Below are 18381 nucleotides of genomic sequence, written 5' to 3'. Positions count from 1 at the left end.
GCGTTCAACGCTGAAGAAGTCTGCTTGTATGTCAAACCTCATATCAGATGTCACATGCAGTTGTCCTATCCAAAAATAAGTGGGGTGGGGTGGGGACCTACACAATCTGGCATCAACATCTGCCTAATCATAGGCCCTCTTAGCACAGCACTTGGTCAGCTGATCAGATGACCTTACAGCCTGATGCTGCGTACACACGAGCTGACTTTTCTAAGGGACTGGTCCGACGGACCGAGTCCGGTGGACAATCCGATCGTGTGTGGGCTTCATTGGACCTTTAGTGGACTTTTCCAGTCGAAAATCTGACGAACTTTAGATTTGAAACATGCTTCAAATCTTTCTGAAGGACTCCGCTCGTCTGTATGCTAGTCCGACGGACGAAAACCCACGCTAGGGCAGCTATTGGCTACTGGCTATTAACTTCCAGTCATACGTCATCACGTACGAATCGGTCGGACTTTGGTGTGATTGCGTGTAGGCAAGTCCGTTCGTTCAAAAGTCCGTCAGAAGTCCGCCGAAAGTCCGTTGGAAAATCCGTCGGATTAGTCCGGTCGAAAAGTCCGCCCGTGTGTACGCGGCATTACAGTTCTGCTCTGACAAGCAAAATTCAAGTAATCTCTGAGAGGTAAGGCTGCACTATTATAACAATTCAGCAGAACTCTGGTTATTACATATGCGCATTGGTAATTACGTCTTTTAAAAATATGTGATCGATAAAAAGCACTGTAGTTTTCTTTTGAGAAATATGGGGTTACATTTTTTTGCAGATTCATACTTACCTACTGTAGGTAGATGCAGCTTGGTCCGATGCTGCATATGTCCCCGACCGGCTCTAACACTGAGAACCAAGCACCACAGATCGTTCAGTTCTCACATCTCCCCAAGCAGAGAGCTGGTGACTGTCAGTTACCGGCTCCCTGCTCTGCCCCCTTGCGCTCACTGGAGGGCTGGTTGTGGAGGGGACGGGAGCAGCCATCTCAGGCTCTCAGCGGCTCGATGAGAGGCTGAACCAGGTGCCGGTCCAGCCATGCGGGCGGATCCTGACTCCATTGTCGTGATCTTACCCGATCCTGGACCGGCTCTGTGACGTCAGCAGACAGTAGTTTTCAGCCCGCTGTCTGCTGAAAACAGGTCACAGGAGTGCAAAATGAACTGCACTCCTGTGATACATAGGTGAAGTACAACCAAACATACACTATAAGGCCGCTTTCACATGATCGGCCCACTCGGATCTGCCTGTCCATTTTTCAGGTGGATCCGGGAGGGCCACCCATTGACTTCTATGGGCAGATGGATGTCAGCGGAGATGTGTCCGCTGACACCTGCCTGCCATCCGATCTGACAAGATCCGCTCTGAACAGACAGATGGCGATATGTTCACCATCCGTCCAGCAGAAATCCGTCCATAGAAAACAGCGGGGCCCTGACAGGTCTGTGTCTGCACAGCGAGCAAAGATGGACCTGTCATCCGCGGGCTCAGCGGAGATCAACGGAGCGATCCCCTGCTGAGCTAGTGGAGTCTGTCCAACGAATACGAGATTGTTAATATCCAAAGCACTCTTTTAAGCCTTGTACACACTTGTCTTGCATACACACGGCCACGCAATTGTTGGCCAACAAATACGAACGCAGTGACGTACTACGTTGTTTTTCAGCTCTTCTTTAGTGTCACCCTTTGGGCTCCTTCTGCTAATTTCGTGTTAGTAGAAGTTTGGTAAGTGTTGATTCACACTTTTCATTTCGCACTTTTCAGTTTGCGCTTTTCAGTTCGTTTCTGAACGGCCATTCACCAATCAGCCATGTTGTGGAATCAGAGGAGATAACGTGTTATTTATTATTGGCCTTGGAGTTATTGCTTTGACATTATTTTTTTGGTTGAATAATGATTTGATTTTCTATATTTTTGGATGCATACAATGCACTTTTCGGTTAAGTTCTATTGGCAGATAACATGTCTAATTTTATTTGTTTTCTTTTTTTAATGCACAATAAAAAAATTGTGTAGAATAATACTTGGCTATGTGTTTTACTTCAAATAACAGTTTGGGAGTAGGCAGTTACATTTAAAAAACTACAATGTAAAATTGACAAGGGGCACCAACATAGTTGTATCTTTGATCTTAAAAACTACAGGATAATGGTGTTGTGGTAACTTGCCCAATTTAAAAAAAAAACGAAACATAATAATATTATTCTTGATATCACTAGAAAAAAAAAGCCTTTGGAAATTTGTTTACAATAACTCCATCAGTATCACCAGCAAAGCAGCTTCATTATTATCCCATTAAAGAAGAAGAGAATGTGCGCTGCATTTCGAGATTTCATAATTTGCCGTGTCACGAATGTTAATTCTCAATTATGAACACTAGTTTACAAGACCGACCATTTCTGGCTCGTCCTTGCTTCCAAGCAAGCGTGTTTGTACTTTGGACTTTTGTCTGACGGACTTGTGGACACACGCTCGGAAAATCCGACAACAGACATTTGTCCGCAGAGAATTTTTAAAACCTGCCATCCAACATTTGTCCACTGAAAGTCCGACAACAATTGTCTGATGGAGCATACAAACGGTCGGATTTACTGCCAACAGCCTGTCATCGAACATTTCCCGTCGGAAAGTCCTATCGCGTGTACGCGGCTTTACAATTAAATATAAATACTATCAAATAATTCTGTTTTCACTATCTGTGCTTATATCTTTATAGCTGTTATGATTTTTTTGTAAAAAAATAAAACATATATATCGTTATCAGTTGCTGTGACAAAATAAAAATTCCCCAGCTTTATGTAATATATATTTAATCAAATAAAATGTGACTTTCGATTTGTGAAATACCAATTAATATAATGACTAATTAATACCTCTATTTGCTGTTTGATCAGCTCACTTTGCTTTTCTTTCTCTTGAGTTTGCAGTTGTCGTGTTAACTCAGATATTTCCATCGCCTTCTTAGAAAGCAGCTTACTTTTTTCCTCTTCTTTAAGCAACACTATTTATGTATAAAATATAGAATTGACATACTGAGCAAAAACTGACAAGTAAGCATTTATTATATTGCAGCTTACAAATTCCTCGATGTAATGGCCGCATTCAATTCCCTTTTTAGGCTTTCTTTCTTCTATTTTTATGGGGTGATCTAGCCAATAAGTCTGTTGTTTTTCAACAGAAAAGTTATCTTGCAATTACAGGAATGAGACAGACCATTTAACACTAGCAGGAGTACTTAAAATGGCCAGCTTTTACGGTATTTCTTTATGTAAAAACTTTATTCCAAAAGGGAAAAAAAAAAAAAAACAGTTTGCCGTAACTGCTTATAAAGTATTAGCTGGAGTTCAGCTTCAATTTGTTGGTGTACTTAAAGCCTAACTCCACTATATATATATATATATATATATATATATATATATATATATATATATATATATATATATATATATATATATATATATATATATATATAAATAAAAGAACAGAAAAAAATGAATAGAAAATAAAGAACTAGAGAATGGAGAATAGAATAGATAGAATAAAACATAGAGTAGAATAAAATAGAAAGAATATATATATATATATATATATATATATATATATGATTAATTCCATGAATTCATTTTATAACAATGAAACTAGTACTATTCTTTTTTCTGTGCTTTGCAACATGTGAATATTTACATATGTAATATTATTAATAAAATTAATGTATGTTAAACTTTATTATGACAAGGTTTTTTCTTTTTTTATGACAAGGTTACAATTATTAATTACATTTTGTCAGAACAACACCATGAAAGTCCCTGCTTAGGCACTTCCTATAATAGAGTGACAACATTAATGTCCTTGGGGGTTATTTACTAAAGGCAAATCCACTTTGCACTACAAGTGCAAACTACAAGTGCAAAGTACACTTGAAATTATTACTTGGAAGTGCAGTCGCTGTAAATCTGAGGGGTAGATCTGAAATAAGGGGAAGCTCTGCTGATTTTATTCCAATCATGTGAAAGCTAAAATGCTGTTTTATATTTTCCTTGCATGTCCCCCTCGGACAGAGGCGGCTCTAGGCTTTGTGAGGCCTTAGGCAAAACTTACACATGAGGCCCTACGGACTGGGACGCTCCGTGATGAGGCCGCTATTCCTCAGGCTGCGGGCAGTATCTGATTTGTCCGTCAGCTCCTAAACCACAGAGTCCCAGTGGGGGTAGGCGGAGCCGCCGTCAACTTCAGTGATTGAGAACAGGCAAATTAGGCGGCTGCGAGGCCCCTGTGAGTGCGAGGCCTTAGGCGACCGCCTAATTTGCCTAATTAGAGAGCCGCCTCTGCCCTCGGATCTACAGCGACTGCACTTCCAAGTGCACTTTCAGTGCAATTTCAAGTGCACTTTGCACTTGTAGTGCAAAGTGGGTTTGCCTTTAGTAAATAACCCCCCTTATCTCCTAATTGTGTTCATGTCTTGGCAACCTATAAAACGGACCCTACCAAAGGAATCTGCCTTAGCAATGACCTGCTGCCACTGCTGGAGCTTATTCATGTAGACATGAAGTGGTTGCACAAGGACTGAAGGTGATTAGCACCAATGAGTGCTTTTAGCAATTATCTTTTTGCAATTAGTGGTTAGTGTCAGTGTTATTAACCTCTCCTTAAATTGGTGGTTAGTGGCAGTAATAATATCCCCCTTTTGTTGGTGGTCAGTGGAAGTCATAATATCTGATCAGCCCCTACCCTGTCCACCTTTAGGATATCCCTGAAAACTCACTTATTCAGGGAAGCCTATCCCACACCCACCTAACAACTGTCCCTGAGCCACCCCCATCAAATCATTCCCCGCATCTATTACCTTTTGTACCACCACCCCCTCCCTTTATAATGTAAATGCCCTCCTGTCCCTTCTTTATTGTACTGTAATTGTGCTGTCCCCCCTCTACATTGTAAAGCGCTGTTGGCGCTATATAAATCGTGTATAATAATAATATACCTCCCATACTTTCATTGGTGGTAAGTGGCAATAATAATTGCACCCATCCTTTCATTGGTGGTTAGTAGCATTGATAATTAACCTCCCCCTTCGTTGGTGGCCAGTCGCAGGGATAATTACACCCCCTTTCATTAGTTTGCAATGGCAGGGTTAATTATCACCCTTTATTGGTGGTCAAGGGTGGGGATAATTACCCCCCCCACCTTCATTGGTGGTCAACGGCATTGTTAATTATCCATTCTGTCATTGGCAGGGACAATTAATCCCACTTGCATTGGTGGACAGTGGCAATAATAATGAATTCCCTTTTTCATGGATGGTCAGTGGCAGTAATAATAACCCCCCTCTGCTAATGGTGGTCAGTGGCGGGGATAATTATCACCCGTTCATTGGAGTTCAGTGGCAGGGATAAATGCCTCCCTTTCATTGATGGTCACGACAATGATAGTTAACCCCCCCCCCCCCCATAATTGGTGGTAAGTGGCAGAAATAATAACAACCCTTTTTTCACTGGTTTTCAGTGGCAGAGATATTTACCCCTCTTTCATTGGTGATCAGTGGCAGGGATATTTACCCCCTTTTATTGGTGGTCAGGGGAAGGCATAAATCACCCTCCCCATTCATTTGTGGGTTCAGATACAGAAATTACTCCCCTTTTATTGATGGTCATTGACAGGATTTATAAACCCCCATCTTGCTGGTCAGTGGCAGTCATAAGCATAATTACCTGTCCCTTTCATAGGTGATCAGTGGCAAGATAATATACAGATGCCTTAGGTAACCTTGCATGTTGCCCATGCAGTGAATAGCAACATTTACATAACTGCTGCTCTGCTCAGCTTTATGTACTTACATTTTCTTTGCTCCATCATCATCAGATTAGCTGCCAGAAGCTAAGTTATATATTTGGTGTTTATGGGTATGGGGGAGCATGTGACTCTTCCTTCCATGTGAAAATGCTGGTGTTTTCACTCTACTGCTAGATGGGGGCAGGAAGAGAGTCCATAATGGAAAAGAGGGGAGAGTGAAGAGAAAGTGAGTAAGAGCAGGTGAGGAGGGTGACAGTTTTGTAAATATGTTGTTTTGCCCTTTATTGTCATGAGAACAACAAACTGTTAGAACATTTTGGCAGTTTTATAAATCATGGATGGCAGCAGAGTGAATTGTATGTGTTGCATAATTTTTTGTCAGTAAAGTGGAGTTGTCCTCTAAATTAAATTCTGCCCATATCTGCCTGGAAATAAACTTTTAGTACATATCTGCTAAAAGGCTATGAAACCCACATTTGGTCTCCACCTCACAACACTTCTTCTCCATTTGCACATTAAACTCTCCCTCCTTGTCTCGCATTTCAGTTGTTAGTAATTCAATCTTGTTCTTGTAGTCCTGAATGAAAAACATGTAATTAAAAGATAACTCTGCTATAATCGAAAATGCTAGAGGTTATTAAACTTTATATAACGAGTCAACCAACCAACCAACCAACCAATTACCCAACACTTCCTTTCTTTGAAAATGTAGAGAATGAAGCTCATATGTTTCTGTTTATGTGGCCAAATCGATTTTATACCTTTAAATAGAGTAAGGAAGGGTTAAACCGGTTGTATTGTCAAAGCTTAATTGAACACGCTGAAGTTAGAAGCTGATTGGTTACTATGCACAGCTGCAACAGGTTCTGTGTGAACCAGTTTTAGTAAATCTCCCCCATTGCACCAATTGTCAGATTTGTGCATGTGCGCATACACATGCATGTTTCTGTGCATAGAAACCTAACCAGAAGACTAGCTTCACAGCGTGTGTGCAGACATTGCTATAGGAGGGCCTCTGGTTTCTAGGTTGTTAAGCCAGTTACCAGGTATGGAGCCTCACTGGCTCTATATACACTTGAGTTGTTCTAGGCCAGGTCAGGAGTCACAATTTACACTTTGCCCACAAGGCCTCAACTTCCCAGTGGTTCCAGGTTTAGTCCATAGGAAATCTCATCCAACACCTGAGGCCCAGATGGTGGGGGTGTGTGCCTGGGGAACCTTCTTGGCCCCTGTTGGACCTTCCGTCACGAAACCATCACACACTCCCAACTCGAACCTGCTGATAGATCTCTCCTTCCCCAAGGAATAGGCTGTGCCTCTGCATCTCAAAGAGATCTTTTGACCATTCCAGCATATTTAACAGCAACAACACTCAACAGACCCGGCTGCTGCAAGATTGTTACCTAGCCAAGTGCAGCACCCTTCTAGATAGGTGCTATGATCCATTAGATTTAGTGCTGGCTCACTGTGTTCAGTGGACCTGGGTGTGTTTTTGTTAGGTAAATTTAGCTTGCCTCACTCTAACCAGTCTGACAGTAATTATTGTGTTAGGTAAATTTAGTTTTGCTTACTGTAACCAGTGCAGTCGATTAATCAGGTCAGTTCAGTGCTCTCAGCTGCTGCCACTCTGATAGCACCCTCTGCTTTCCAGAGAGCTGTGAGAATTCTCTGTAAGAATTATAAATGCAGCTATGCTCTATCCCAGGGAGAAGGGCCCTGAAGGCTGCTGTAAAACTGAATAAATACTCTGAGAGACTGAGTTTCTGGGTCGTTTCCTGCAAAGGATCAGTCCAGCCTGGAGGGCTACTGATTACCAGCTGATTGGAGAAAAGCCAATGTAGCACCAATATTTAAAAAGGGCCCAAAAAACATCCCTGGGAATTACAGACCAGTTAGCCTAACATCAATAGTATGTAAAATCTTGGAGGGGATGATAAGGGACTATATACAAGATTTTAGTAATAAGAACGATATCATTAGCAGTAATCAGCATGGATTCATGAAGAATCGTTCTTGCCAAACCAATCTATTAACCTTCTATGAGGAGGTGAGTTGCCATCTAGATAAAGGAAGGCCCGTAGATGTGGTGTATCTGGATTTTGCAAAAGCATTTGACACAGTTCCCCATAAACGTTTACTGTACAAAATAGGGTCCGTTGGCATGGACCATAGGGTGAGTACCTGGATTGAAAACTGGCTACAAGGGCGTGTTCAGAGGGTGGTGATAAATGGGGAGTACTCAGAATGGTCAGGGGTGGGTAGTGGGGTTCCCCAGGGTTCTGTGCTGGGACCAATCCTATTTAATTTGTTTATAAACGATCTGAAGGATGGGATAAACAGTTCAATCTCTGTATTTGCAGACGATACTAAGCTAAGCAGGGCAATAACTTCTCCGCGGGATGTGGAAACCTTGCAAAAAGACCTGAACAAATTAATGGGGTGGGCGACTACATGGCAAATGAGGTTCAATGTAGAAAAATGTAAAATAATGCATTTGGGTGGCAAAAATATGAATGCAATCTATACACTGGGGGGGAGAACCTCTGGGGGAATCTAGGATGGAAAAGGACCTGGGGGTCCTAGTAGATGATAGGCTCAGCAATGGCATGCAATGCCAAGCTGCTGCTAATAAGGCAAACATGATATTGGCATGTATTAAAAGGGGGATCAACTCCAGAGATAAAACGATAATTCTCCCGCTCTACAAGACTCTGGTCCGGCCGCACCTGGAGTATGCTGTCCAGTTCTAGGCACCAGTCCTCAGGAAGGATGTACTGGAAATGGAGCGAGTACAAAGAAGGGCAACAAAGCTAATAAAGTGTCTGGAGGATCTTAGTTATGAGGAAAGGTTGCGAGCGTTGAACTTATTCTCTCTGAAGAAGAGACGCTTGAGAGGGGATATGATTTCAATTTACAAATACTGTACTGGTGACCCCACAATAGGGATAAAACTTTTTCGCAGAAGAGAGTTTAATAAGACTCGGGGCCACTCATTACAATTAGAAGAAAAGAGGTTTAACCTTAAACTACGTAGAGGGTTCTTTACTGTAAGTGCGGTAAATATGTGGAATTCCCTTCCACAGGCGGTGGTCTCAGCGGGGAGCATTGATAGCTTCAAGAAACTATTAGATAATCACCTGAATGACCGCAACATACAGGGATATGTAAGTTAATACTGACACATAATCACACACATAGGTTGGACTTGATGGACTTGTGTCTTTTTTCAACCTCACCTACTATGTAACTATCTATGTAACTATGACATACTGGGGCAGGGAGTTCCAGAGGATGGGAGAGGCTCTGGAGAAGTCCTGAAAGCGAGCATGCGAGGAGGTAACAAGGGAGCTAGAGAGCAGGAGGTCCTGGGAGGAGCGGAGGGGGCAATTTGGGCGATATCTGCAGATGAGGTTGGTGATGTAGATGGGGGGCGATGTTGTGGATGGCCTTGTATGTTATGGTTAGCATTTTGAATTTTATACGGTGGGGTAGGGGAAGCCAGTGAAGGGATTGGCAGAGAGGAGCAGCAGTCATGGATCGGTTAGTGAGGTGTATTAGTCTAGCAGCAGAATTCATAATAGACTGAAGGGGTGATAGCCTGCTTAAGGGTAGGCCATTAAGGAGAGAGTTGCAGTAGTCATCGATACCAAGTGGGCAATTTAGAGCTGAGTGATACCTACGCTCAGTGCTGAATAACCTTTCAGCTGTAACCTCTGACCCGTAATCTCTGTGCCTGACTTTTGTTACTGACCTGGCCTCTGTTTGACCTGCTGATCTCTGCCTGTTCCCGGTCTTGAGCCTGCTTATGATTTGGTGCTTTGCTACTCTTCTGTTACCAACCCTGGTCTCTGACTTGACTTCACATGTATTTGGACCTGGTGCATCCTTGGTATATTACTAGTTATACTGCTGCTATCCGAAGTTCCAGTCAATAGCAATTGCACCTGGGCAGGTCTCTTGAAGGCCCTCAGCTCAGATGGGAACTATTCAAGAGACCACCCTTGTCACCTCAGGCCCCTCCTAAGAGTGTGCAACAGAAATGAAGAACTGAGCGGTTGATGCCTGGCTAAGGTTAATTAGCTGATGGCACAAAAATAAATGTGGATGTACAGTATAGAGACAAAAGCAGAAGCTTTAAATGCAGAATTTCATAGATATATGTTCCTGAGGCTGACCCTTTATTAGAAAGATGTTCCCAGCTTCCTGAAAGGCTTAGGCCAATAGGAATCTGTTCTACACACTTCCTTGAAAAACTACACCAATACAATGTATAGTAATACTATATACTATATATACTATTCCTTTGTGTCTTCTGAGAATCCCATAAATGCATAACATTTTCATCATCACTAACAATCCATTTCACATACTCCCACTCAGGCTGATTAGAATAATTTGTTTGTAGAGCACACAATGGTAAAAGTCAGCTCTGCACAAATACTTCCACTGGCTATCAACACACACACACAACTTTTTCTCCACATTCCAGACCCAAGGACACCTTATGTTCAGAAACGGTACTGGTTATTAAACTTTGACGAAATTATGTTTAAAAATACAGAACTACATTACAGTGACTTGCAAAAGTATTCACCCCCTTGGCATTTTTCGTGTTTTGTTGCCTCACAACCTGGAATTAACATGGATTGTTTGAGAATTTGCATCATTTAATCTACAGAACATGCCCACAACTTTGAAGATTTATTTTTTTTTTATTGTGAAGCAAACTACAAATAGGACAAAATAACAGAAAAAGTCAATGTACATAACTATTTACCCCCTAAAGTCAATACTTTGTAGAGCCACCTTTTGCAGGTATCATAGCTGGAATGGCTTTGACTAAGCCATTCCAACACATTTACATGTTTCCCCTTAAACCACTCAAGTGTTGCTTTAGCAGTGTGTTTGGGGTCATTGTCCTGCTGGAAGGTGAACCTCCGTCCTAGCCTCAAATCACACACAGAATGGTACAGGTTTTGATCAAGAATATCCCTGTATTTAGCACCATCCATCTTTCCCTCAACTCTAACCAGTTTCCCAGTCCCGACTGCTGAAAAACATCCCCACTGCATGATACTACCACCACCATGGTGTTCTTTGGGTGATGTGATGTGTTGGGTTTGCGCCAGACATAGAATTTTCTTTGATGGCCAAAAAGTTAAATTTTAGTCTCATCAGACCAGAGCACCTTACATACATTTTGGGTGTCTCCCACATGCCTTTTCACAAATTCAAAACATGCCATTTTGTCTTTTGCTGAAAGCAATGGCTTTCTTCTGGCCACTCTGACATAAAGCCCAGCTCTATGAAGCGTATGGCTTATTGTCGCCTTATGTACAGATACTCCAGTCTCTGCTGTGGAACTCTGCAGCAGAGACTGGAGTATCTTCAGGGCTTCCACTCCAGGGTTACCTTAGGTCTCTGTGCTGCCTCTCTGATTAATGCCCTCCTTGCCCGATCCGTGAGTTTCGGTGTGCGGCTGTCTCTTGGCGGGTTTGCTGTTGTGCCATGTTCTTTCCATTTGGTTATGATAGATTTGATGGTGCTCCTAGGGATCATCAAAGATTTGGATATTTTTTTATAACCTAACCCTGACTTGTACTTCTCAACAACATTGTCCCGTACTTGTTTTGGGAGTTCCTTGGTCTTCATGGCAGTGTTTGGTTAGTGGTGCCTCTTGCTTAGGTGTGTCAGCCTCTGGGGCCTTTAAAAAAGGTGTGTATATGTAATGACAGATCATGTGACACTTAGATTGCACACAGGTGGACATCATTTCACTAATTATGTGACTTCTGAAGGTAATTGGTTGCACCAGAGCTTTTTATGGGCTTCATAACAAAGGGGGTGAATACATACGCATATGCCAATTATCAGTTTTTTATTTCTGAAAAATAGTTTTATGTATAAATTTTTCTAATTTTACTTCAGAAAAAAACTTCACCAACTTAGGCTATTGTTTTCTGATCCATCACATATAATTCAGATTTAAAAAGCATTGAACTAAAGGGTAAACAGCCAAGGGGGGTAAATACTTTTGCAAGGCACTGTATGTACTGTAAAATGAAATTCCCATGTTAAAAACTGGCCAGTTCAAACATATCATGAAGAATATGCAGAACCAGAAGTTATCATGAGTGAAAACAGAACATCAAAAACATTGATATAGGCAGCTGAATTTATCTGCAAAACTTTACTTTTTTTCTGTAAAAGTCAAGCTTTTGCTCACCCTCCAGCACCCTATTCCTCCCTATACTTCCTTATAGTCAGTAAATCTGCCTATGACCCTATCGCTGATCATTTGCACCCCTGACTTGGAAATATTGAGTCTCTTTGAAAAGAAAAACATTCTCCTCTTATACAATTTTCAAGAGCTGCAACAAAAAGGTAATATGTGCAATGGTATACAATCCTCTTATATGTAGGAAAAACAACACAAAAAGTAAAAGACCGTATTGCCAGGCATAAATAATCTACATGGGACAAATTGACTAAATTACCACTTATAAAAGACACCTTTGTGGAAATGGGATATACGGTTTCATAGCTCAGATTTATGGTCATTGATACAATCCCACATAATACACGTGGAGGTAATCATGAACTTAGTTTACAGAAATTGGAAGTTCAGTGGATACGTCGTTTTTTTTGTAGTGGGATTATTTTTCTTTTTTTACTATTTTCCCCTCCCTTTTCTATATATTTATTTTTGTTGATGGATAGGGTGATTCTCTTTATTAAAAAGAAAGGGACTGTTTTTTTGTATAAAGGGAACATTTTCTTGTTGCAATAGATTTAAAGGGTTCTTTGGTGATATCTTTGCTCCTGTTTTAGTACATCCTTTTGATGTAAGTGAATACTGGAATATCCTGTGTATGATTAGAGTTGGGCCCAACCTTCCCCGGTTCAGTTCACGCTAGAACTCTTGAAAATCGCAAAAATTCAGACCAGAACCGCGAACCCTATTAAAGTCTTTGGGACCTAAACTTGAAAAATCAAAAAGTGCCCATTTTGAAGGCTTTTATGCAAGTTATTGGCCATAAAAAGGGTATGGGGGCCTAGGTACTGCCCAGGGGGACATGTATCAATGCCACAATTTTTTTTAAAGAAGATTGTCTTTAAAGGAGCAGTGTTTTCAATGATGCTTAAAGTGAAATAATAAAAATAAAAAATTCCTTTAAATATAGTGCCGGGGGGTGGGGGTGGGGGGTGCATCTCATAAAATTAGAATATCATCAAAAAGTTCATTTATTTCAGTAATTACATTAAAAAAGTAAGTGAAACTCTTATATTTTATATTGATGCGTTACACACAGAGTGATGTATTTCAATATTTCTTTCTTTTGATTTTGATGATTATGGCTTACAGCTAGTGAAAGTCCAAAATTCAGTATCTCAAAAAAAATTGATTATTACATAAGACCAATAAAAATAAAAAGGATTTTTAATACAGAAATGTTGGCTTACTGAAAAGTATGTCCATGTACAGTATAGTAGGCCCAGGTTGCTTTGATAGCGGCCTTCAGCTCAACTGCATTGTTGGGTCTGGTGTCTCCCAACTTCCTCTTGACATTACCCCACAGATTCTTTATGGGGTTTAGGTCAGGTGAGTTTGCTGGCCAATCAAGCGCAGTAATACCATGATCATTAAACCAGGTATTGGTACTTTTGGCAGCGTGGGCAGGTGCCAAGTCCTACTGGAAAATTAAATCAGAATCTCCATAGAGCTGGCTGGCAGAGGGAAGCATGTGAAGAAGCCAAATTATAGTACACTCAGTCCAAGATTAAAATTTTTTTTTTGGATAAAAGTAACAGGTGCGGAAAAATTGGGCTTTGGGTGTTGGTGGTGCCTTCAACATACAAAAAGAATGTCCAACAATAACTTCAAAAGAGATGTTTCAAAAAAATTTACAAAACTAATTTGGAAATTGCTTTATTCTCTCATTTCGCCATCTTCTTCCTCCTCTTCTACTCCTCATATATACAATACATTTTTAAACCTTATTAGAACTTCTTCAAGATGTCCAGACAGAGCCCCATCAATATACTCTTCAGTATTGATTAGTTGCGTGTTCATGTAGCCATCCACAAAGACCAGGTATCCCTTGTATTCCATACCCCACTACAGTTATACCATTACTGGCTTACCTGTAAGGCCATTAACGAATAGTTTTGGGTTTAGTGGCAAACTCATTTTGGTGGTGCTTTCACACCATAGCCCTATAGAGGAACATTTGATGAAAGCAAGAATTGGCCTTTTTGTGTAAAATATTTTAATTATATGCACCTGTCAAACAGGTGCGGAAACACTGGGCTTTGGGTGTTAGTGGTGCCTTCACACCATAACCCTATAAAGTACTCTTTATAAAGTAAGAATTGGCCTTACTGTATAAAATTTCAATTATATGCACCTGTCAAACAGGTGCGGAAAAATTAGTCCTTGGGTGTTAATTGTGCTCATGAAACTTATACCAAAAAATTACTTCAAGATATAATCAACACCCACAAAGCCAGGCAGCCTAGACAATCTTGCAGAGATTCCAGATCCCAAAAACACCTCTGGCAGCACTGAATGCCCATTCAAAAAGCACGCTGGATGCAGGGCAGCCTGGATGCATGACCCAGTAGCCCAGTGGATCATCTACTGGAAAGCTCTCCATGTCTGTATAGATAATCTTCCACCATGTGATGCAGACCCTGCCGATGGGATGTGGAAGCTGCCAGACCTGGGCGCCGAAGACTCAGTTTTTTTTTTAAATGCATCATTTAGGCAGACCCCTTTTTCTCCGCTCCTCCTTTGACCAACAGAAGCCCCAAAACTTCCTTTTCCATGAGACTTTAACCTACCAGAGTCTGGAAAGGTGTTACCTAAACTCCTCTTTAAGGTGTCCTCAAGATATTTCATCCTGTGCTCCCTCTGCGAGGGCAGTATGAATTCTGAGACTTTCTCCTTGTAACGGTGGTCAAGGAGGGTTGCCAACTAATAATGATCCTTCTCCTTGATGCCATTAATTCTTGGATCCTTTCACAGGCTTTGAAGAATAAGGGAGCCCATGCACTGCAAGTTTGCGGAGGCATGAGAAGCAGAGCCCTCAGGGTCACTGAGAATTACACTATCTGGAAATGTCTCCTCTTAGCCATATACTACTACTCCAAAAGTTTCTGAAGACTGAATGCCATCTCTTAAGGTTTGACGTATGTCTTCATCTGCTTCAATGCCTCCAAAACTGCCATAAACCTCCTCCCCCCTCCTCCCCTCCTCTTGTGTATTATGTGGTGTCGCAAGAATGTTGTCTGCATAAAGTGGGCTTTGAGAGGAAAGGAAGCCCTCCTCTTCCTCCTGCTGCTCTGTCTCGAAGTGCCCTGTCCATAATGCCATGGAGAGTATGCTCCAGCAGGAACACAAGAGGTATAGTGTCACTGATGCATTGTCATGGCTCACCAACCTTGTCGCCTACTCAAATGGTGACAGTACAGTGCATGTATCCTTTATCAGCAGCCATTCGCGTGGGGGAAAAAAGCTGAGCTCCCCTGAGGGTGTCCTTGTGCCATTCTCACACAAGTACTTGTTGATGGCGCTCTGCTGCATGTTCAGCCTCTGCAGCACGGCCAAAGTTGAGTTCCACCTGGTGGGCATTTTACAAATCAGGCAGTTTATGGGCGGGTGGAATTCCCGCTGAATTTCAGCCAGCCGAACACTGGCTGTGTATGACCGCATGAAATGGCAACAGACAATTCTGGCCTGCCTTAGAAGATCTTGAAAACCTAGGTACCTGTTTAAGAAATGCTGCACCACCAAATTGAGGACATGTGCCAGGCATGGCACATGTGTCAACTTTCTCTGCCGAGGGGGCGGACAGAAGGTTAGTGCCATTCCTGGTTCAAGCTTCCGTAGCTTGAACCTTCTCTGGGCCTTCCTCTGCAGAGCTGAACAAATCTTTGCTCCAGTGTGGCTCCTGTCCCCTGTCCTCTAGACAGACCAGCTGAAGTACTGCATTGTAGCCTGACTCGATGAATATCCTCTTGAACGCTTAGGGGGCACTGGTGGTTCATAGGACAATTCAGCAGAGGAGAGCATGGAGGAGGAGGGGGTGGAGCTGACAGATCTCGCATCATCACCACCAGCTGTATGGAGACGTGGCAGCAAAACAAGCTCCAGCACTGAGCCCTGGCCGGCAGCATTCCTAGTTGCAAGCAGAGTTACCCAGTGTTCTGTGAATGAAATATATTGTCCCTGACCAGGCTTGTTGGACCACGTGTCAGCAGTAAGGTGGACCTTGCTGCTGACTACCTTGCCCAACGAAGCCAAAACATTGCCTTCCATGTGATGGTACAGAGTTGGAATGGCCTTACGCGCAAAGAAATAGCCACTGGGAACCTGCTACTGTGGTACTGCACATTCTGCAAATTCACAGAAGGGGGCAGAATCCACCAGATGTTAAAGCAGGAGTTGTACAGCCAGCAATTTGGACAAGATGGAATTTAGATGCTGGCATGTGGGTGGCAGGGAGTGTATTTTTTTCCATGCAACAGCTGGGGCATAGAAATGTGCTTGTTATGCTCTACAGCTGGTGGTGTGCTGCTGATAGATGTGTTGAAAGGACCTATAACACCCTTTGCTATACCATCATCCCTGTTAGTGGAGGCTGTTGAGAGGTCATGAGATATAGCGGGGGTAGACATGAAAGGTGAGGAGTGAGGAGGAGAAGAATTGTGTCCCTTTTGTATGAGTTTCAAGTGCTCTTGCCAAAGGGCTGAGTGGTGGGAGGTTAAATGCCTTTGCAAGCATGTGATAACCAAATGGCTGGTGTTTTTGCCACGCTTGCAAATTGAAACAGTGCGATCAGCTGCACATGTGCTAAAAAAGCCCACACAGCTGAGCTGTGGGAAGTGGGCTGGGAGATAACAGCTCCACAATCTCATGGAATAGGGTGGCTGCTCTCTACTCTCCCATGATGGCTGCCTCCGGAGGACATCCTGCCTCGCTGGGGTTGTGCCTCCCCCTCACTTTCCTCCTCTGCTCTATCCGGCACCCAAGTTGCGCCAGTGACCTCACCTTCATCATCCCCTCAATTCTCATCACTGGAGCTAACTTGGCAATATGCTGTGGCTGTCCCTTCCTCAATCTCAGAACCAACATCGGAATCAAGTAATGCCTGTGCGTCGTCAAGAAGCAAGTGGCTGACACTGTGTTCAAATAATTCAGCTGACTCCTCCATGCCTGATGCTGGGGCTATGGCAGGAGTAGCTGTGGACAGAGAGGCAGAATAAGGCGCTCTGGCAGCTGCGGTGGACTGCGCACTAGTCTCCGCTCAGGTGATAGAGGATGAGGAGAATAAAGGATGGTTTAGAAAGCCATTCTACCGGTTGGTCCCACTTACCCCATCTAGGTGGCGGTTGGCGGGCAGCGGCTCCTGTGTCCTTTCCTCCAACACAGAAGCTTTTGCCGTGCGTCTCCGCCCTTCCCTTCTGTCCTTTTAGCCAATTGGGTAATGGGTCTCAAGACATGCTTCCTGATTCATTCGCTATTGTAACACACCTGGGTGGGCTCGGTTCTCTGCGCCCTGAGCCCACCCTATTTTGAAGCCTATTAGAGCCTCTGGCTCTAATCAAGTGCTTCAAACCCCCCCCAATTGGAATCTATGCATCTGGCGTCCTGCAAGGGGTCGGACGCATGGATAGGGGGTGCGGCGCCCATGCGCCCTTAATGGATGGGCCGCCCCTGCACTACACTATACTCACACTATACGCAGACTACACTAACACTAAAATGTAACTGAAATGTGTGTGTCACTGGCGCAAAACCTGTTCTATCAATCAATATAAAAGTGATATCTATAGCTGCTGCATCCAAAAAATTCTCAAAAGAAAAAAAATTAAAAGTGCTATGTGTGTGGATGCGCTGCTCTCATTTATACTCTCTTTCCTATCTATGTATATCCTATCTGTTAGACATAATCTTATTCACCATCCACCTATTTAAATATATCACATTAAACAACAATCATATGCAAATTGTGTAAATCATATATAAGTCCGGTGACATGTATCACATGATAATAAAGTCCCTTCATATATGCTTGCAAATCTTCTGTTAGTTTGCCGTGATCGGCGTGCTCTTGTGTTTAATCAATTTAAAGTGACTTAGTGCTTCACCACCACCTGTGAGATTGGCCACTCACCAGATATTTCTTTAAAACTGCACCTTTGGTTCATTCATAGGGATAACCACTCCACTCAAAGGGAACTTCTCCAATAGCTATACTAGGGCCTTAGTGTTCCTCATAAAAATGGATGAAAACGATCATCGCACAATAACGTTTAAAACCTTTATTTCATAAAACACAAAAAAAAAACTATGCACTCACATTTCCAAGTGCCATTATGCCGGCACAGAGCTTTTCCAGCAGTTAGGGACAGGGTGGGCGCTGCAGCCCGGTTCGCCTGGTGTATGCTATGCTGTCTCCGTGTGCCGCTTGCGTTCCCCCCTTGTGTTCGTTCGCGTCCTCACCAATCACGCTCGTTCCCGGTCACGTGGGTGCAAAAATCTCCCAGCAGCCTCTACGCGTTTTGCATTCCAATGTGCGTCATCAGGAAGGGCTTCC

General features: G+C 42.7%; 1 protein-coding gene across 1 annotated transcript in view; it reads right to left on the bottom strand.

Moving 5' to 3' along the window:
* CCDC152 (coiled-coil domain containing 152) overlaps positions 1-18381 on the bottom strand; it is an 83723-nt gene that overhangs the window by 36247 nt on the left and 29095 nt on the right. Inside the window, exons 7-8 of the mRNA XM_073631325.1 lie at positions 6254-6356; positions 2863-2990 (exon numbers count right to left, since the gene is read on the bottom strand). Of these exons, the coding sequence (XP_073487426.1) occupies positions 2863-2990; positions 6254-6356 (231 nt within the window). The remainder of the gene's footprint in view (positions 1-2862; positions 2991-6253; positions 6357-18381) is intronic.

This window comes from Aquarana catesbeiana, linkage group LG01 (assembly GCF_042186555.1).
Source record: "Aquarana catesbeiana isolate 2022-GZ linkage group LG01, ASM4218655v1, whole genome shotgun sequence".
In the NCBI taxonomy this organism is placed as follows: Eukaryota; Metazoa; Chordata; class Amphibia; order Anura; family Ranidae; genus Aquarana; species Aquarana catesbeiana.
This window is presented reverse-complemented; position numbering and strand designations above follow the sequence as displayed.